Source organism: Pelecanus crispus, chromosome 7 (assembly GCF_030463565.1).
Source record: "Pelecanus crispus isolate bPelCri1 chromosome 7, bPelCri1.pri, whole genome shotgun sequence".
Taxonomy (NCBI): domain Eukaryota; kingdom Metazoa; phylum Chordata; class Aves; order Pelecaniformes; family Pelecanidae; genus Pelecanus; species Pelecanus crispus.
This window is the reverse complement of record NC_134649.1, coordinates 29,316,310-29,337,706: the sequence shown is the minus strand read 5'-3', so window position 1 is coordinate 29,337,706 and position 21,397 is coordinate 29,316,310. Positions and strand designations below refer to the sequence as shown.

Here is a 21,397-nt window from a genome sequence, read left to right as displayed (position 1 = left end):
AAATAATGCCTGGTCTTACTATTTCAAAAATACTGAGTTTTTATTATACAGTCAACAAAATACAATGTAGATTATCTCAAGTAAAAGGATACTAACAGAAGGAAGCTGTGATGTGTGCTAAGAATGCCACACCACACACAAAGAAATTATGATCATGGTAATGTGGCCATTAGGATGGAATTTTGTTCCCTTATTGGGGGGCAAATGTGATCAAGAACCCCAGAAATCTTAAAAGTAATGTTAACTTTGAACATTATCCTATTTTGTGAACAGAGAAAAGGGTGTGGAATCAGTGGTATATTCAGTTTTGTGCGTTGGGGAAAGTGGGGAGGTGTCTGTACAGACAGGGTGGCTGGTAATTGGAAAATGGGACTTAAAAATAACAACACTGAAATCTAATAAGGTGGGAGAGAGCTCATTATCTCGGTCCTATATCTGAAAAAAAATACATGATATTAATGAAGTATGTGTAGTTCAGTGGAGAAGTTATGTCTTGTTCCTCCTTGCTTAGTCCATCATGATGACCAGAAACTTCATAGCAAATCCTATGTGAAGGCAGTAGCGCCAAATAAACTGCCTTGCGTGTAACAGCTCCACAATAAAGGTTGTAAATGGAAGGAACGTGGGGAAAGATAGAACATGATGATTCCGTCTTAAATCATACCATTTGCCAAAATTCAGAAAGCAGGCTGACATTCCCGTGTGTTAGCACTGTTATGGCTAGATTGTAAGAGTTAGAAATGAGGAATGTTTTGCACCAGTTACTCGAGAGTTGCAGGATGCAGGTTTATTGACATTTAATAGATAACAGGTTGTTGACACAAAACAGCTTCCCAAAGTCAACAGAAGAGAGGATTTGAAAAAAAAAAAAAAAAAACCAAACCAAAAAACCAAAAACCCCAAACTTGATGCTTTATCTTATGGTACTGAAGAGAAGTACGGTTGTTTAAAAATTCAGTCAGATCCTAAGAAGGATAGTTCAAAACTTCAGCCAACACTGCTGCTGGCAGTGTTTACTTGTCCTCTTCTCCCCTCCCCCAGACTCGATGATGCTAGAAGTCTTTAATGAACAATTGCTCTTAACCATTCTATTGTGTCTTCAACTTTCAACATATCTGTGAAATCGCTTCTTAATTTATTGTTTTGTTCTGTTTTCTTCAACTAAGATAAATGTAGCAAGTAGAAAAGAATTCAGGAGCTTTTTTTTTTCCCTTTTTGACTACTCTCTCTTATTCTCTGTTGTAGTTTAGTTGGAGTTACAGCAGGGGGCTAATTTCTTGCTGTTATTACTTACTATTTCTCTTAAGGAGAAGAAACTAGTGTGCTTATCCACAAAAATCAGTAAGACATTATTCTAGGAGTAGTTATCTGTATTAAGAATTGACATGGTTTATAAAAAGTTAAAGATTAGTTTGTGCCTTGTGAGACTAAACCACCCACTCATGTATTTTCACATGGGTGAGGATTTGTTTTGTGTTCAGGGCTCTGAGGGGAGGATGCATTTTCAAAACTTCTGACTTCAGGATAAGTAAATCTTACCCTCTTAAGCTAGCAGCTGTATGTGCAGTGTCAAAATGTTTGTTTTGTGTGTGGGTGTTTGCAATTGTATTTAAATGTTGAAAACTGGAGGTTTGAGTCTTTAATGTTTTGCTGAGCAAAACCGGTTTTTATTACCCAGCCCTCTATCCTAAAATAATTGTCCTTATTCTAGCCAGTCCATTTGTCTTCATCACATAAGACTACTTCTTCCTGGATGGCAGATGCAGCCATTAGATACCTTAGGGAGTTTAAATACAAGTTGGCATAGAAAATGTGTTTAACAACATAAAACAGCATTCCTCCCCAAATCATTATGGTTTGGGGTCTTGTCTTCGTGGCACAAGGGAGTATATAGCTAAGGTTTACTGCAAAGTGTTTTAGTAGCCATTCTTCACTATTGCATTCTTTGCAATGGAAGTTTGGAACTCTTCTGATTAAATGATTAAGAAGGTTTCTTGAGAGGGAGAGAGAAAGAGGAAGGCAGAAAAAAAGAACGGAACATAAACTCTCTGAAACTTGTTTTATTCCCTCTTCCTGTTGTTCCAGAAAATCAGCAATTCTGTTGTTACTACTTTTGGTTTCGGAATAGTAAAGTTGCTAGATTAAGAATCCCTTTCTAGTAATAAGTAACACACTTTTGTCCTTCAGAGAAGAAAACAAATGATTTTGTTATTCCGTGTTTCTTTTATTTGGTGAATTTGTTAATTGTTTCCTGATGTTTAAGTGAAATAGCATGTTGATTTATGCTGATGTGGCAGCATCCCATGTTAGATAGTGGAATCAAAGCTATGTCACAGAGAATCCCAGAATTTAGTCCAAGCAGCAGCTGGTGTGACTGACCGGTCCACGGTATTGACTGGTTGACTTGTCTCCAACTTAAATAGCATTAAAAGAAGCAAAAATATGTTCCAGTAATTGTTCAGTGATCTTAAATGGATGTAGGATATTATTCTAAGCAGCTGTAATTGGGAGAGAGAATGGTTTATCAAGTCCAACTTAAATAGAAATCTGTATTATCTGAACTAAAAAAAACCCAGAATTAATTGAAGTCTTTAAGTTAATATAGTTTCTGCACCATGAATGAAATTAATTTTCCCATTTTTTAACTTTTAAAATACTGGTTCTGAGGGGGAGAAGAAACCTGCTATTGTTAAAAACAATTGACTTGTATTTCTGAGAGGCTGTATTTCTGTTGCGCATTTAAATAAATTCTGTGGGTCATAGAGGTTTGTTTTGTTTTGTTTTTTCAATATTTCTTGATAACTGGATAAAAACCAGGAACATAAAATGTATAGCGATGGTATGGTGATGATGTTCATCCTCCCATTGCTGAATGTAGAAACAATTCAAACCCAGTTCTGTAGGTTTCCATCTGGAACTCAAAAGGTTAGCTGCTCATTTTGCTGCATATAAGTAATTTGTAATTGTTCTTTTTACTTCCATAAAGTTTTTGCATACTTGCAACCTAATGCCTTCTATTCCTTTATTTGTTGTTCAGTTATCCCAAGGATTCAGTGCATATTCGTCAAAGAAAATATAGACACAGTATGCTTAATGTCTGCCATTTATGCCTAGATTTTTCATTTGTAAGCTGAGGAATGACTTTAAGTAAAAAAAGCCCACATGTTCCTGGCTGGAACATATATGATTCTTTAGTATTAGTGACTATTAAAAAAGTCATTTAATATGTTGACATATTTAGTGCAATAAGTGAGAAAAAGTACTTGTTCATATCAGTTATGTGCAAAGTGTGCTAACTGTCAATTGTTAGAGTGTATATAAGAAAAACTGAATTAATTTGAAAAATTGGCAAGGTTACCTAAAGGTTCAAGTCTAAATCACATGAATGAAAATTTTCAGGCATGCAAGATTATGGTCCAAAGCACTCTTTTGCACTGGTAGTTTTGATAAATAAGTATTTCAGATTTATACAGTGCAGCACTGTGTGCGTTTGACAATTTTGGCTATAATTCTACCTCTACATATTAAAAAATGCCAACATGCAGCAGTGAAAGAATGGAAATACATCCATGTTTCTGTCTTCTATGGTCAGGTCTTGTCACAGGTGTTTCATGGAATTGGGTGATGATGTGAGAGTCTGATTTTCCCCCCCAGTCTTTATGCAAATAGGACTTGCTTTGTCATAATCTCATATTTAAGTTATGCTAAAATGTTAGATTGTAATATTTAAATTATATATAGTTTACTTGTATTTCATTATATTTTTAAACTCCAAAGATTAAAGGGATGGGTGCTACATCTTCTCCCAGATAAGTTTTTAATACCTTCCTATTTTTAACTATTGTATTTTTTTCTTGTGTGCTTTTCTGCATTCTTTTCATTGCAGTCTTTGACAGGAGTCTGTCTACATCTATACCTATTTTCTTTTGTTAGACTTCACAAATCATCAGCCTCGCTTTATTGGGCAACTGTTCTTTTGTTTGCAAATGCCCAGGTAGGCATTTTTGAAAATTTTAAATTAAGTTTAACCTTTATTTATTTTTTCCACATTTTTACAGGGTTGCCTATATCTGTGTCTTTGCAGAAGTGCTTCTGGTTTATTTAGAATTGGAAAAAAGTGATGGAAATTGAATTTTAAAAGATGGTAAAATAACTGAAACTGATGAAATACAGTAAATATGTGTGGTTTTGGTGAAAATGTCGTTGTTCCTCAAGTGCAGTTTTGCATAGGTATTGTAGCACATCCAGATAATAAAATCCTCTGCTCTGAAATAGTCTACAAAGACGGATTTTTAAGCTAGAGATCTGGATTTAGGAACTACTCAAGTAGCTGCAGTTTCTGCTTTTAAGGTGGTGATAGTTTTGGGTGCTTAGTGTCTGACAGATCATGCCTTATTGTTGAAGTGCTGATGGCGGGGGAAAGCTAGATGAAATAAATTCCTTCATATGCAGTACCCAGTCAACACTGGCTTTTTACCTGCTTAAGTGAACCAATGAACCACTCCAGTCTTTGTAGAATCAAATTGTATAGACAGCCAAAATGGTATTCAGCATAAGACAACTGTATTAAAAGCATAAGAAAATGCTTTTCTGTGAGAAGAATAATTTTCTTAGATGTTTGGGGAAGTGACCTTGCTTCACTCCCAGCATTAGGGATTGCTTGCAGAAAATGGATGCTGTTTCTGGACTATTTCTTCAAGGCAAAAATGAGAATTGTGCTGTAGATGCCTGTCCCTATATATGGGTAACAAATAGATTATCCAGCCGCTAATTGTGAATAACCTCAGGTGTGACTGGAGAAAAAGGGCTTTCTACAGTTGCTGTACAGTAGATAGTGACTAGTGCCAGTGTGAACTGGTGCCAAAAATGTTGTAATTGCTGATGAGCTAATCAGCATAAATTTTGGACAGGAAGCAGAATGGGGATAAATGCAGTTGTAAATATCTGTCAAGTGTAAAATGTGGAGCGAGCAAGAGATGGATATTAGGGGACTGAAGGATATACCCATGTATTAAAGAGGTCAGGACAGATGATCTAATGATATTGTCTACTTAAATTCTTTCGTTCCTCTATTCTCAGTCTCTAAAATGGAGATGTTGATTTTCTTTTACTCTCCCTCTCTCTTTATCTTTCTCTTTCTTTTCATTTCTATTTACTAATGCTTTCAGGCAGGGAATGCCTTAAACTTATATGCTGTCCAGTAGGAAGTCCTTATATTGACTGTAATCTGAAGATGCCATTATGTTTCAAATAATTTGTGAGAAATATTTTAGAAAGAAAAGAGTAGCTAAAATAAAAATGTCACAGTTTTGTCTGTATTATTAGTCTATCAATTCATATCAGGAAAAATGTGTACTTGTATACAAAACACATCAAAGTTATTTCAGAAGAGCTCAGAATGCATGCAGTTCCTCAGAACTTAATGTAGACAAGACCATGCTTAAACTAACATCTCTTAAATTTCTAAGAATTCTACTTTACTCCTTTTCATTATTCAGAAGAAGAAACTGAAAAGTCCTAAGCTAAAAAAAATTTTGTTGAGACCTTTCAAGGCCTATTCTTCAGTAAGTTAATACTTCATTTTCTGTCCATTGCAATTCAAAATCAGTGTAGGTAATAGCAACAGACAAAAGACATTTGTATCACTACATTCCTACTCTAAATTAAAACTGCAGTCTCTTTCTTCAATGAGTTGTCAGCATATTGTATTTGGATTAGTTAAGGTTTTATACTGATTTTCTTTCATTTTTAATACTGATTATGGGAAGGTAAGGAGAAAATTGTGTATACAGAGGGTGGTTTAATTATTTGGACATGAGCCAAAAATAATGCCATTTTTGCCTTGTGGTTTATAACCCTCCAATATTTTCAGAATAGCCTTCTTCAGCTTGCACCTGGGATACAGCCTTCTTCAGAACTTTGTTTTGTGATCTTGTTCTTGAAACTCAATCGTGTGTGAACACACAAGTGTGTATGACCATTTGTACACACATTAAGATAATACTTGGAGTATTATCAAAAGATGAAGTGTCTTAAGAGTCATCTTTGTGCTCATGTAACATTGGCAGATTTACTGTTTCAATATCATGAACTGAGTCCCTGAAAAATGGTTATGTGATCAGAAAAGTTCAATTTTGTTGCATTCTTTTCCCATAGATGTATTGCAGGATCACCTTATTAGGCTTTTCTTTACAACTTTTTAGGACCAAATATCAATAAAAGTCAAGAACTTCATGAAAAGGCAAGAGTCTAGGAGCTGAGGATTTTTTAAGGCAACAAGAATTATGGGTCTCATGATAGAATTTTAAATGTTAGCAGTACTGCCTGTGCAACTGCCTAGACCCAAGATCCGAATGGCTCATGTGCCTCATCTTATTCTCTCCTCAGTTAGGAGGATTCTTCACAGCATTGTAGTCTTCCACTAATCTTCCTGTTTTAATAGCAGATACAATGAGCTTTGAAGAGTTTAACTGGCAAGCCTTTTACAGGTCTTCCTTATTTTCCAAGCAGCTGTTGAAACTGAAATGTCTCTTTTCAGTGCGCTAGCACTCACAGTAGTTTTCTATTAATTCTGCACTGCCTGTGATAACTGGATAGTTAGCAGTGTGCAAAAATATATCTAGGCATGTAGAATTTCTAAATAGAACATTGAATTTTGTGAAACTCTGAAATGTTTAGTGAAGTATCTGTCCCTTTGGGGGGAGGCAGGGCGGGGAGGGGAAGTGTGCTGTCGTCTTTGAGTGGAAAGTGTTTAAAGCCAGGAAGAGTGTAAGACACACCACCCATATTATTTTGGAGGTAGGCTACCCATATATCTTAGTGTAAACAATAAATCTGGTAGCATTAATGTCTGTCTTTATTTTTCCTGGAAATTAAACAAACTGTTTCAAGATGCTAACTACTTAGAAAACAAAAAAGCCAAAATGTAAATACTGGTAAAAAAATTCTGTCACATAACTTTTAAACAAGGCATAAAATGTGAGCCAATTTTACATCAGTGGCCAGGTTGTTGGGATTAGGAGTTTGGTTTTTGTATTTTTACTTAACCATATATTAACTTTTATGCTATAAAGCAATCCTGGAGACAGATTATCTTTCTGAATGTCTTTCTACCCAGCAATTGAGACTTCTTTGTGAATAATGCTATTAAAAAGAATATAACACCAAGGCTGCACATCTGTTTCTCATTTGAAAACAAGTTCTTTTACTCTAAGCCTCTATTTTTTTTTTTTTTCCTCCTACCATGAGATTCTGGTTTTTCCTTCAGTAAACAGACAAGAATAAAAAGATTGCTAATAGAGTGGGTTACTGTGTATCATTTACACAAAAGGCTTTAGCAATACGTTAATTTGTCCCTGTTGTGATAATGTGTATCCACGGAGTCATTTGTGCTATTAAAATGCCATCATGTGAAAAATTGGTTGTTGTTCTGGCTCTGTAAAATGGAGACTGGAACAGAGATTATAGCATCAACCCGAGAGGAGATTTACATGTGTCAGAAAAGAGTGTGGTTTTAAAATGTGGGTTCTCCTGACAGCATTTGTAACACATGAAATACAGAAGGCATGCTACTTTCTAATTCTCCTCCTAAGCTCTGAAAAGTGACCTGCAAGTGAGAAAAAGATAGGAGTTCCTTAATAAATCTGTGTTGCTCCAGCTTGCCTTGCTGGACAGAAGAATTATATCCTTCTGTTTCTTTTTGTTGCTGCTTTGAAGTTTTTTCTGCTTGAGAAAATTAATTGCTACATAGTGACATGTCACTGAATGACTGGATAGTGACCCATTTATTCCCAGAAAAAAATTCATGAGGGATTTTTCACATGTGTGGTCAGATAGTAAGTAATTTGAGATCAAAAATAATAAAAATTATAACATCTCTCAAGTATTTGTCCTCCTATAAAGCTGTTATTCAGAATGATCACATTGGTACCAAGTATGGTCTTAGCAGCAAAAGCAATTGTTAAGAACTGAAAAAGCAGACTCATGCCAACCATGGGCCTTTAGACTCTGCTGGACATGATTAAATAGGAGAAAATTTCCTTTCCGCACAGCAACAAATGGGGCACTTATTAAATCTGGAAACATTTTTTAGAATTATTTTGTGCCTATTTCATGTCTAGTCTGGCTTTATTCCTGATGACCTGCAGAGTATTCCTGTGTGGTCTTCTGGCATAGGAATTGAGATGAGTTTTATTTTGCCTCATGCTTTTTTCTTTTTGAGGTATGTTCTGTGGCTACTGGACAAATGTATGCCACATTACATTTATCAGAGGACAGCTGTTACTGAATTTTCGTAGTAAAGGTTAGACATGGGCAAGTTAATGGTGTTTATCCCTTTTGTGATATTTATTGTAAAGTTTTAATCACCTGAATTGAGAGATAAAGTCCATGAACATGGCAAATGTTCTTCTAATTGCTGCCTATATTAAAAGGATTTCATTACAGAGTATGCCTTCTTAAATGGTACCACCACTGCTCAGGTAGCAAACTGAGTGATGCTGCCAGGTCATTCTTTGGTGATCTGATCTGTTGTTCTCTGGGCCATGTGGCTGGAACTTCTGTTTTAAAAATAGTTAACAGATACTTCTATTCAGCAGGCTGCTCCCATTATAAAAATCAAGTAGTTACAATCAGCAAGTACACTTTTTGATAAATTTTTTCAGGCTTCTGCAGGTGCTAATACAGTAAAAATATTTTTGTATTGTCCTTTCGGTTTAGGTTTTTAAGATGCTCTGTGTGTGTGTAGACAGATTTATTACCCTAACCTAAATTTGCCATTGTAGTGCCATGGCAAGTCTAGCAGTGTGACATGAGGGAGTTTCTACGGGGGGGGGGGGGGGGGGGGGGGGGGGGGGGGGAGAAATAATTTTTTTACTTTAAATCTTTAAAAATCTTTAAAATGTTTACATAGTATCAGATGGTCATTCATATTAACATGAATCATTTCTACCCAACTTAAAAAAAAACCCTATAGTTCACCAGATCCAAAAATAATATACCTTCAACTCATGGTTCTGTGATCTTATTTTATTAATATTAATTTTTTATTAATATTAATATTTTAGAAGACACTCAATGGGAGACTTCCTAGCCTCTTCCATACTAATCACAATCCAAAGGGCACTCAGATTTAATAAAAATTCTTCCAGGTGATTCATCCAAAACTAGTGCTAGACATTGTGGATGTCAGTGTAGTCGTGCATTCTGCTTTGTGTGAGTACATAAGAATTCTTTTATAGCTATGGCAGGGAATAAAGAAAGGGTAAGCATGTCTCTGAAATAAACCAGGACAGTTTATACAGAGCACCCTGGCACACTGAAGTAATGTACTTACTGAGGAAGCAATACATGGAAATTTTCACTTCAGGCTTGAGTCGCAGTTCTTTGGAAATGAGGATCAGGCATAGTTAGCTGAGTAACAAAATCAACCAGATTTAAAGGCTATTTGATAGACTTCTTGTATGTAGTAAGGTTTGCACTTGTTTTCCTGCTCTGTTCATAATATTTGCATATCCCAGGTAGTATACATCTTTTAGCAATTTTTACCTCTGGAGAGAGACCAAAATATGTTATTGCTGTTGTCCCTGCATTTCTTTGATATGCTGTAATATTTTAGAATAAGGCTATGGTTTCATTGTGTATAGGCTGTATATTGTTTCAACATACCATGAACTATAACCTGGTCTACATCACTAAAAAGATATCTTGTAAGCTCTGTATTGTGGTTCCAACAAATTAAAGCAATAGCAACACATTTGATAATGCTGATAGCTTTGAGGTTTATATACAGGCAGGGCTGGGAATGTAATCCAAGTTTATAAGTTGATTGTCTGTATACCGTGTTTCACCAAGAGCCAGATGCAAGAGAATTCTGCACATCTGGTTGGTTTATTAGAATTTTGGAACACAGAATAGTCATTAAATGTATGTATATATCCACAGTGCAATTTCGCAATACAGATAATGGATACTATTAGGAGGACACATCTCAAGTGGAATGCTGAAGTTGTCCAGTTCTCTGCATTGTATTGTGAACAGTCAGATGAGTTTGGCTTGGTGTGTTTATCTCGGGAATAAAAAACAACAAGAAAAACCCAAAGAAATGTTCCTAAGCATTTCTTTAACCTCTTTTTTCTTTCCTTTTTCTTTTTTTAATTTCTGATTACGTTTATGGGTCATTGCACAAATACACAAAAACCCACGTATGGCAAAATTAAAGTATGAAGAACAATTTCTCCAGATTTAGTAAGAGAAGATGAAGTGCCAGTTTTATTTATTTATTTTAGAAGTGTAAAGTGTGGTCAAGAAGGTGCCAAATGTTTGTAAGTCACCTACATCTGTCTTCCTCTTTATAGTTGTGTTTCAGTTGTTTCTGTTTGTTTTTTTTTTTGGTTTGGGGTTGTTTTTTTTTTTGAAACCTAAGTAAGCAGTAGATAATTTTGCTGCTAAATGGACATTTTGCATGAAGATCTGGGTACAGACCCCAGTCTGTTTTTACATTCTGTCAGCTAAATAGAAATATATTTTTAAATGAGCTTGAATTCCTGTAGGACTCAGTGTAAAAGCTCACTGGACGTGTTTTGCTGAAGAATGCTGCTGGGCTGTGCAAGTTCCCACAGTTTTAAGATTTATCAGTGCAAAGGTTATTTGAGACCTTTAGGAACTGTTAAACTAGAAAAGAGTAAGATTGTAGAGAGCAAGTTGTGGTTTTGGTTGAGTTAGATAAATTCATAATGAAACAATTTTCTCCCCACACACATTCCCTAGCGCTCCCACCCCCCCGCCTCCATTGTCCGAAGAAGGGTGAATAGCTTCTTTGGGGCTAGGGCGAGCAGGGGCTGTCTGTTCGTTTTTAAACCTTGGAATGAAGCTCACTGTTGAATCACCTGTTTCACAACAGAACAAACTACAGTCCTTCCAGGGTGGGTTTTTTTAAATTTCTTTTCCAGAGGAAGTGAATTCCACTGGTTACGGGGAACTTGTCTGTCCAGTAAGAGTGGATATGTTTAAGGAGGACATAAGCTGTACAAATTTCTCTTACTGTTTCTCTCCCAAAATAAGGATAGAATATATACAGTGAAAGAAAGGCTGTCCACAGCCACTGCAACAATGTTCTCTGTAAAAGAACTTGTTCTCTACTTACACTTGTTCTGCAAGAACTATACCAAAATGAGATAAGTTAAAAATACAGATAAATGATGCATATAATTTGCACAGATAAGCTATAAGATGACCGGGATGGGCACAATATTGTGATTTGTTTGGAAATTTATACATCAGAGAATGAAAAACCAGCTATTTCTTTGAGCACAGGAGTCCTATAGCCATATCTTGATGGCTAATTTTGGTACTTTTCCCATGGCTGTAGAGTTACAGAGATGCAGTTGTTTGTGGATACTCTGGTGTTTAATAAGGGCTTATGCTGGAGCTTTTTTCAAGTATAGCTATACCCCGCTATCTGCAGAGGATGTGTGTCTGAAAAGTGTGATATGACAGCAACACAATGTTGCTTGTAAATGGGGAAATGGTTAGCGACCTGCCCTACTGCTGCTACACCACTTAGACACACACACAAGTCTATGGGGACAGATGGGATCCGCCCAAGGGTACTGAGGATGCTGGGGAAGCGCTCACAAAGCCCCTTTCAATCCTTTATCAGCACTCCTGGCTAACCAGGGAGGTCCCGGTTGAGTGGAGGTCAGCAAATGTGACGCCCATCTACAAGAAGGGCCGGAAGGAGGATCTGGGGAACTACAAGCCTGTCAGTCTGACCTCAGTGCCAGGGAAGGTTATGGAGCAGATTGTCTTGAGTGCCATCTCGTGGCACATACAGGACAACCAGGTGATCAGGCCCAGTCAGTGTGGGTTTATGAAAGGCAGGTCCTGTTTGACCAACCTGATCTCCTTCTATGACCAGGTGACCCGCCTGGTGGACAAGGGAAAGGCTGTGGATGTTGTCTACCTAGACTTCAGTAAAGTTTTTGACACCCTTTCCCCCAGCATTCTCCTGGAGAAACTGGCTGCTCATGGCTTGGATGGATGTATTCTTCCCTGGGTAAATAACCAGCTGGATGGCTGGGCCCAAAGAGTGGTGGTGAATGGATTTAAATCCAGTTGGTGGCCAGTCACAAGTAGCATTCCCCAGGGCTCAGTACTGGGACCAGTTCTGTTTAATATCTGTATTGATGATCTGGACGAGGGGATTGAGTGCACCCTCAGTAAGTTTGCAGACAACACCAAGTTGGGTGGGAGTGTTGATCTGTTTGAGGGTAGGAAGGCTCTGCAGAGGGTTCTGAACAGGCTGGATAGATGGGCCAAGGCCAATTGTATGAGGGTTCAACAAGGCTAAGTGCCAGGTCCTGCACTTGGGTCACAACAACCCCATGCAATGCTATAGGCTTGGGGAAGAGTGGCTGGAAAGCTGCCTGGCCAAAAAGGACTTGGGGGTGTTGACTGACAGCCGTCTGAGTATCAGCCAGCAGGTGGTCAAGAGCATCCTGGCTTGTATCAGGAATAGTGTGGCCAGCAGGAGCAGGGAAGTGATTGTTCCCCTGTACTCGGCACTGGTGAGGCTGCACCTGAAATACTGTGTTTAGTTTTGGGCCCCTCAGTACAAGAAGGACAATGAGTTGCTGGAGCGTGTCCAGAGAAAGGCAACAAAGCTGGTGAAGGGTCTGGAGAGCAAGTCTTACAAGGAGTGGCTGAGGGAACTGGGGCTGTTTAGTCTGGAGAAAAGGCTGAAGGGAGACTTTATTACTCTCTACAACTACCTGAAAGGAGGTTGTAGTGAGGTGGGTGTTAGTCTCTTCTCCCAAGTACCAAGTGATAGGATGAGAGGAAATGGCCTCAAGTTGCTTCAGGGGAGGTTTAGATTGGATATTAGGAAAAATTTCTTCACAGAAAGAGTGATCAAACACTGGAACAGGCTGCCCTGGGAAGTGGTTGAGTCCCCACCTCTGGGGGTATTGGAAAGATGTGTAGATGTGGTGCTTAGGGCCACAGTTTAGCGGTGGATTTGGCAGTGATAGGTTAATGGTTGGACTTGATGATCTTAAGGGTCTTTTCTAACCTAAGTGGTTCTATTCTATGATTCTAAAAAATTGATGTGGTAAACAGGGACTCATGCAGGGATTTAAGACACGCACAGGTTTTAAACACACAGGAACAGTGTATGTGGTTGGGAAGGTGAGAGGCAGGAGTAGATTATCAAAATCAGCAACTGGAAGAGGTGCTGGCTTTTACAGATCCTGGGTTTTGGAAATGATCATCACTCTAAAATATAACAGCCATCTGTGAAACTGACTGATCATTAGCCCTTTTTTCTGTCCTTCACTCTGGAACTGATGTTGATTTACCTGCAGAAGATGATGATTGAGATGAAGACGTAATTCTTGAGAAAGGCAATGATAATTTTCACAGTAAAAGGTTTTTGGCAGGCATTCAGTTTCATAGATGAAGCCATTGCATGGAATCTTCTGAAAAGCTTGCATCTTCCTTATATGGGGCGATACTGATGATCCTTCTCCTGCTGCTCTATCGATGCAGTATATATTGCTCCTTTGTATTAAAATATTGTATTTCTGAAGTCCCTGCATGCATCCTGCTCTGCTATATGAATTTCTATGGGAAAAGTTGCTTTGCAGTCTGTCAAGCTCAGCTGCTTCATCTGTGTGACTGTTGACAGCAGAGCAGGATATTAAATGTTTGGTGTTAGAACTCAGAACAAAAATAGGAAAACAGTGGATACTGGGATTGCTTGATCAAAAGTTCCTTCCATTTTCTTGCTACTGCTTTCACGAAACTTACAGAATCATGTTCAGCTTTGACATTTATCTTTTCTTTCCTCAGTCACCATCATACTTGATTGAAGTCAGCCTGCTAAATACTTATTTAAGCTAAAGCTGCCTGAAATAAAATTCTTCATTGTCAGGAATTTGAGGAAAATAGGCTAAAACCTTCCTCACAATTCTTGTAGGAGCCTATAAGAGTCTTCAAAATAAAAGATAAACTGGGAAAATTAGAGTAGAAAAATAGAGAGTGCTTTAAGATACAATAGCATCAGAATCATGAATCTCTGGAGATTAGGGGGATGTTGGACTTGGACACTGACTTGGAGAATTTTTCAGTCTATCCCAGCATGGCTCTTTCCCTGAACTGATAGACTGGAACAGTCTTTTACTATGTTTTGTGCAATTGAAATGCTCCTTTCATGACTTTGCAACTAAGTTTTTCTTCTTGCCATATCATCTGTCTTGTTATAAGCTTAAAATTATGTTTAAACCAGGAAATTTTTCACCTTGCTTCTCTTCCCTCTTACCTCCAGCTTTCCCCACTTTAGAAATTGAGTTAGGAGAAATGATCATTCTTTTCTCTGTAATTTGTATCTATTTACAGTAAACAGTCATTTTCTGAGTGTTCAGAAAGATTGTACTTCTATTTTGTGAGCAAATTATGATGATGAATCACATTATGGGCATCTTATTTGAAATCATTTTTTGTTTGTTTATTTGACAGGTCCTTGACCAGTATGAAAGAGAAGGGTTTAATTTCCTAGCTAAAGTTTTTAATTCTTCACATTCCTTCTTAGAAGACTTGACAGGTCTAACTTTATTACACCAGGAGACGCAGGCTGCTGAGGTAAGAAAATACGCTTTGGATGTTAAGAATAAACAGGTCGCAGTAAAGGGTGCCTGGTTTTATGTTCAGCTGTATAACCGTGTGATTAAATGAATAGAATTGAGCAGGGATATTTGATTTACAGGATGATTTACACAAGCCATGTGTATATTCCATCCAGTGAGATAAGATGTGTCCTTTTAATGTTATAGAATAAGAAATATTGTTGGATGTGAGAGATCATTCTTTTTTAAGAATAGGTAATGGGATGCATGTTGACAGCCAGTTAGAAACGTGTAGCACTATTATTATTATTCATTTTATTGTCACATTTTGTGAAATTACAGAAATATTTTAAGTGACAGTTGTTGCTTGATAGTTCTGAATTTATATCAGGAAAGTGTCTGTTGTCTTTTAGGGTGTGTTTTACTGGCAGTGTAAACTGCAGTTTGTGCAAGCATTACAAGTGCTGTATACAAGTACTGATAATAGGTAGCCATGATAGCACAGAGCCCAGTATGGGGTATACACCACAGTATTTACACAGGTTCCTACGTAGGTTACACATTCTCTTAAATTAATCTCAGCTTTTTATATCTGAGTTTTTAAGTGTTGCTTTTAACGAAAACAAGTGACTTGTGTTATGTGGTGTAAGGAAATCAATTATCATTTTAGGTCAGTCTAAAATGTAATTATTATACCGCTTGATGGATAATAATATGGGGAAAACAATGCTGTTTATTTGTCTAGTGACAAAAGTTGTAGTGAAATGAAATTGGGGTATGTTTTGTTCTTATGGGATATAACCCTGTTTAAACGAGTTGTGATACTGAGTTTGTCCCATAAAAAATGAAACAGGTATCTATCTAACTATTGTATTTTAATAATGATTTGTAATCCTTACTCTGCAAGTATCTATACTGTTCTACAGCTATAATTTAATTTTGGTGTAGTCATATCACATGGATGCTTCCAAAGTTGGCTTTGAGAACTGATTATTCAGTTACTGTAGCCTGTGTAAATGGTATAGCTGTTTTTTCAGCTGAAAATGGCTCAACAGTGTTGCTTAATAAGGTTTGTGGGGATAATGATGACTTGGCTCTCTGTTTCGTGTTTTAATCTTTTAAAATAATTGGAGCAGATTCTGGAGATATTAAACCATGACATACCTGATGCATTCTTAAATCAGCCTGGTGATACCTAGAAAAAAATTAAATATATGTATGAGAGGGATCCAACAAAGGAAAACAAATACCCTTTAACAGGTGCTACTCATTAGCAGTAAGAGTGATTGCAGTCTGATTGAATTACATGACTTTTAAGCTGCTAAGAAGTGTCTAGTCTGCTAATGACAGCATTAAAAACAGTTACAGTTGCCCTAGTTAATAATCTGTTATTTTGCAGATACTAATCAATTTCTTTTCCTGCTTCAGAATGTATACAGGTGTTTGTTTATAAAGTTTTAGATACTCTTTACAAAATGTAGTCTGGTGTGAGTTTATTGCAACTTAGTGAAGTTCAAAGTTTAACATAAAAAATTGAATTAGTGTGCTTTCAAAAATCTTTGGGTTCAACAGTGAGGCTTATGTGATGAAATCATTGCTCATAGGTGGAAAAACTGACTTACAAAATATTTGCAAAGCTAATGCATTCAAATTAGCCCAAGTGCCATAGAACCAGTGACTTTTCTTGATTGCTTCCCTGAAGTATCGCTGTATTTCTGTAAAAACTCATCTGTTTTATTAGGGTTAACTATTTTAATGGTCTTGATAAAGTTTGTATTTATGAACAGTAAGGTCCAACAGGCAGATTATTTGCAGATTCTGGAACATGCTTGCTTTCTTTGGATTAAGAGGCCTATTCTTCTGTTATGTTTTGCCACTGTTGACTGAAAAATAAAGAGATGGTTTTGCTGTCCTCCACTACTCCCTCAGTACATAAACTGGGGCAGTTTTAAAATGTTTAGGCGCACAAGAGAGTGCTTTTAGTATATTTTCTGTTGTATTGTTCTTGTATTTTGAGCTTGTTTTTATCATACAGTGCAGTTTATATTGCTGAGTTTGAAGACTGCAAAATAGCTTTTCTGGCTTCTGCTTTCTGGCTGCTTTTGAGCTGCTGTTGGCAGCTAAAATTGAGGCATTAGATTTGTTAAGATCAGTGCTCTTTAAGTTGATTTAAGATACTCTTGATACATGGCATTCTAAAAACTCCAACAAAAGTAGTGAGAGAGGTTTCATAAGACATGTATAGCCTATTTTGGTGATTAGCATATTTGATTTTCTGTTGAGAAGTTACTTGCCTTTCTACACTTAAACTCTTCAAAGAGATTTTGTAGATGATTGTTGGGTTTGGAGACCATAAAAATGGCTTCTAGTAACTGAAGAGTTTCCTTTCCTCCTATCTAGTAAAATTTGACCAGTGTCATTGCTCCACTGTAATGAAAATAGACTTGTAAATTTATCTGTCATCTAACCTTAAATTTACTGCAGTGATGTCATAATTGTGTTGTAATTCCATGTATAAAATCACTTATATGAGGCTAATAAACTTGCATCTGATAGGGAAACTACTCTATCTTCTTTTTTTTTTAAAAGGATCACTCTTAAAACATTGATTCATTAAGAGCATTTAATTGAATGTTGTGCTCAGAATGTTTTGTTGTAGTCAGAAGAACTGGAGGTTTTGTCATGCTGGTCTTACGCTTCAGCATGTTGCATCTTTAAGTTAAATCACACACGTGAATTTAAAAAAAAAGGTAACGTGCTTAGCTTCTTTCATGATGTATGTATATAAGTGCTTTAATGATCTAAATACTGAACTAATTTTTTAAAAATTGCTTCTAAGTTTGGAGTTGCTTAAAAGAGATTCTGGGTAAGTCATGCGTGTTCTGTAAGAGTGGCTGACTACATTAAATAGAATGTTTTTGGATGGCCTGAAGTTCCCATGAAAACCTTACCTCCCTACATGCTTAGCACAGACTGCATTTGCCTGGATTAAAGCAATAGAATTTGCAGTAAGATATGGAAGACTTTTCATTTGTTAGATATCTTTTTAACTTGCGTTGTTCAATTTCTTCTCCGGTGTTGTGCTGTTGACCTAAGTATTAATACCATCCTGACATGCTTTACTTTATCTTTTTAAAATGACTGATAAGAATACAATCATAATTCAATGTGTAACCTGAGTAGGAATCATAACACAGATTTAGTTTGTGGTTCAAATTTGATACTAATTGCAGGGGTTTTAGTCAATAGAGCACCTGTTTCTTTAACATGAGATGCATCAGGAAATTATAAATGTTCTACGTTACTTCCTTAGCATGACAATTTACTCAGTAAATAATAAAACTTGCAATTGCAAGTGTTTCTATTCTGTCTTGAAATAACAGTAAATTTCAGGCATCTGCTTTTTCCACATCTGGCTTTAATTTAGGTTCTGTGGAACATTTTTTTTTTTTTTAATACCAGTTAGATATTTATGTACAGCTTCAACAAGAGACTCTGATGACACGTATGGCTTTGAAGGCCAGTAGAAGCTGGGGGAAACTCACACGTCAGCACTTAAACCTTGTTTCCACTGGATACAGTTCACTTTGGGAGCTGCCCAAGCTCACGTAAAAATTGCACTTCTGTTTTCCAGATCACTTCATCTCTGTACTCCTAACCTGAACTTTCTAACTTGACGCTTGTTCAGTGTGTAGTCAAATTTAATAGCTGGGCTTAAAATAGAGAAAGTCTATGCATTTCTTGAATTACTCATCAGAAACTAGAGGCATTGATTTGGAGACAGAACAACAATGAACTGAATGACTTCCAGTTCAGAACTTGGCTGGGCTGCCCAATGATGGTTGCCTATCACAGTGCATCTCTCAAACAGCTGGTTTGCTTGACACATAATGCCAGACTTAACCATGCAAAGTCAATTGGGTTTTGTTGGTGCGGAGAGCTCTTTGTATTTCATCTAGTCTAAATTACAGTTTTCCTGATATATACTCAACTACTCTGTGTTACTTAATTTTTACTGATGTGCCACACTTCTGGAAGTAAAAACTGACACATTAATAAAACCTGTACTCAGGATTATTCCACAGTTGTAGAATAACCATTCCCTTTTGTAAGATTTTCTAAGAAACTTCTTTAAGGGTACTCATTTTATTGTTGCCCTTTTTCTTCAGAAACAACTGCCACTCTTCTTCAAGGCCCAATTAAGCAAAGTAACCAGGTTTATCCTGACTTGAACATATGTAAGTGCTCTTGAAATCACTGGGAGTGAAGCATCTATTGAAATGTATTGACAGAAGGAGTGGTAATAGCGGTAAAGTGAAATTTTTGCATTAATTTACTGTAGTATGTGTACTTGAATTTCTATACAAGACTTTTTGAGCTATACCCGTTTTCAGAAATACAGAAACTTAATTTCTTTCTGTTCTTAATAAGACTCAAGTATAAATATACTTTCTTACTTTGGATTTCAATTCCTAAATTACATGGATGCTTTAGGAAGCTTTACTATACTGTCTGCTTTCATCAGGCTGAAAGAAAATCATAAAATACATAAAAGAAATAAAATTTTCACTTTGTTTTATGACTGATTAAAATGGAAGAAGTGGTAGAACTCTTGCAATCTAAGAGGATCATAAAGAATTTTGGAAGAAATCAGATCTGGACCAGAGTTTGTATTTCTGAATCTGATTATAAAGGTCAGATATTGGTGCCAGCAGGTCATGATGTCTGTGTTACTTTACTTCAGTAATTTTGTACTTCAGGTTTGTTGTCTCTTACAATGTGATCTGTAGTATCTATAGTTTCTGCGACAAGTTATTGTGGTCAGTGAATGAACGCTGTTTGGTATTTCCAAAATCCCCTTACTGTGCTGGCTTACTGTATCCCAAACAGTGCAGATTAGAATTCTTATCCTATAGGTGGGATTCATTTAAAGAAAAAAAAAAATCACACTAGTAAAATGCTTTGAGCTGTTTGAGTAGGAGAAAATACAGAGAACCCTTTTTTTATTCTGATTATGCACTTATTTGAAGGCTGTGCCTTACCATTTTTTCGGCCATTTTTTGGGGAACAGGGCTTAGGGGCTTAGCAGTGCAATAGGCAGCTGGTATTAAAAGTGAACTTTGTGCTTATCCAAATTTGGAAGAAAATTCAGAATTTCCAATGTGCTTTGCTATTAAAAATATCCTGCTTGTTTCTGACTCTGCATTATATTATGCAATGTATTTGATGCTGAAACAATAACATATGAATAGCCAAAAAAACCCGCAAACAAAACAGAAAAACCAAACTTCAACAGTATTAAAATACTAAGTTCTGTAACTTAACAATTTTTTTCTCTTAATCAAGGGATCTCGTTAGGTCATGCAGAGAGAGAATTAGAAAGGCGAAAACCCAGCTAGAACTCAATCTGACCACTGTTGTAACAGATAATAAGAAAAAGTTTCTACAAATACATTAACAACAAAAAGAGAGCCAAGGAGAATCTCCATCCATTATTGGATGCAGGGGGGAAACATTGCCAACAAGGATGAAGAAAAGACTGAGATACTTAATGCTTTCTTTGCCTCTGTCTTTAATAGTCAGACCAGTTATCCCCAGGGTATGCAGCCCACTGAGCTGGAAGACAGGGACAGGGAGCAGAATGAAGCCCCCATAATCCAGGAGGAAGCAGTTAACGACCTGCTGCACCACCTGGATGCTCACAAGTCTATGGGGCCGGATGGGATCCACCCGAGAGTACTGAGAGAGCTGGCAGAGGAGCTTGCCAAGCCACTCTCCATCATCTGTCAGCAGTCCTGGTTAACAGGGAAGGTCCCAGATGACTGGAGGCTTGCCAATGTGATGCCTATCTACAAGAAGGGCTGGAAGGAGGATCCAGTGAACTACAGGCCTGTCAGCCTGACCTCGGTGCTGGGGAAGATTATGGAGCGGTTCATCTTGAGTACGCTCGACAGGCATGTGCAGGTCAACCAAGGGGATCGGGCCCAGCCAGCATGGGTTCATGAAAGGCAGGTCCTGCTTGACCAACCTGATCTCCTTCTAAGACCTGGTGACCCGCCTAGCTGTGGATGTCACCTGCCTGGACCTTAGTAAAGCCTTTGACACCTTCTCCCATAGCATTCTCCTAGGGAAGCTGGTGGCTTATGGCCTAGGCAGGTGGACTCTTCGCTGGATAAAAAACTGGCTGGATGGCTGAACCCAGAGAGTTGTGGTGAATGGAGTTAAATCCAGTTGGATGCCAGTCACAAGTGGTGTTCCCGAGGGCTCAGTACTGCGGCCAGTCTTGTTTAATAGCTTTATCAGTGATCTGGATGAGGGGATTGAGTGCACCCTCAGTAAATTTGCAGACAACACCAAACTGGGTGGGAGTGTCGATCTGCTCAATGGTAGGATGGCCCTGCAGAGGGATCTGGACAGGCTGGACCAATGGGCCAAGGCCAATTGTATGAGGGTTCAACAAGGCTAAATGCCAGGTCCTGCACTTGGGTCACCACAACCCAATGCAACGCTACAGGCTTGGGGAAGAGTGGCTGGAAAGCTGCCCAGTGGAAAAGGACCTGGGGGTGTTGGTCAACAGCCAACAGAACATGAGCTGGCAGTGTGCCCAGGTGGCCAAGAAGGCCAAGAGCATCCTGGCTTGTATCAGGAATAGTGTGGCCAGCAGGAGCAGGGAGGTGATTGTCCCCTGTACTTGGCACTGGTGAGGCTGCACCTGGAATACTGTGCCCAGTTTTGGGCCCCTCGGTACAAGAACGACATTGAGTTGCTGGAGCGTG

At 37.7% G+C, this 21,397-nt stretch overlaps 1 protein-coding gene across 2 annotated transcripts in view; it reads left to right on the top strand.

Moving 5' to 3' along the window:
- ATG7 (autophagy related 7) overlaps window positions 1–21,397 on the top strand; it is a 120,367-nt gene that overhangs the window by 39,550 nt on the left and 59,420 nt on the right. For both annotated transcript variants that reach the window (XM_075713881.1, XM_075713880.1), the window contains exon 17: window positions 14,515–14,637. In XM_075713881.1, the coding sequence (XP_075569996.1) occupies window positions 14,515–14,637 (123 nt within the window). The remainder of the gene's footprint in view (window positions 1–14,514; window positions 14,638–21,397) is intronic.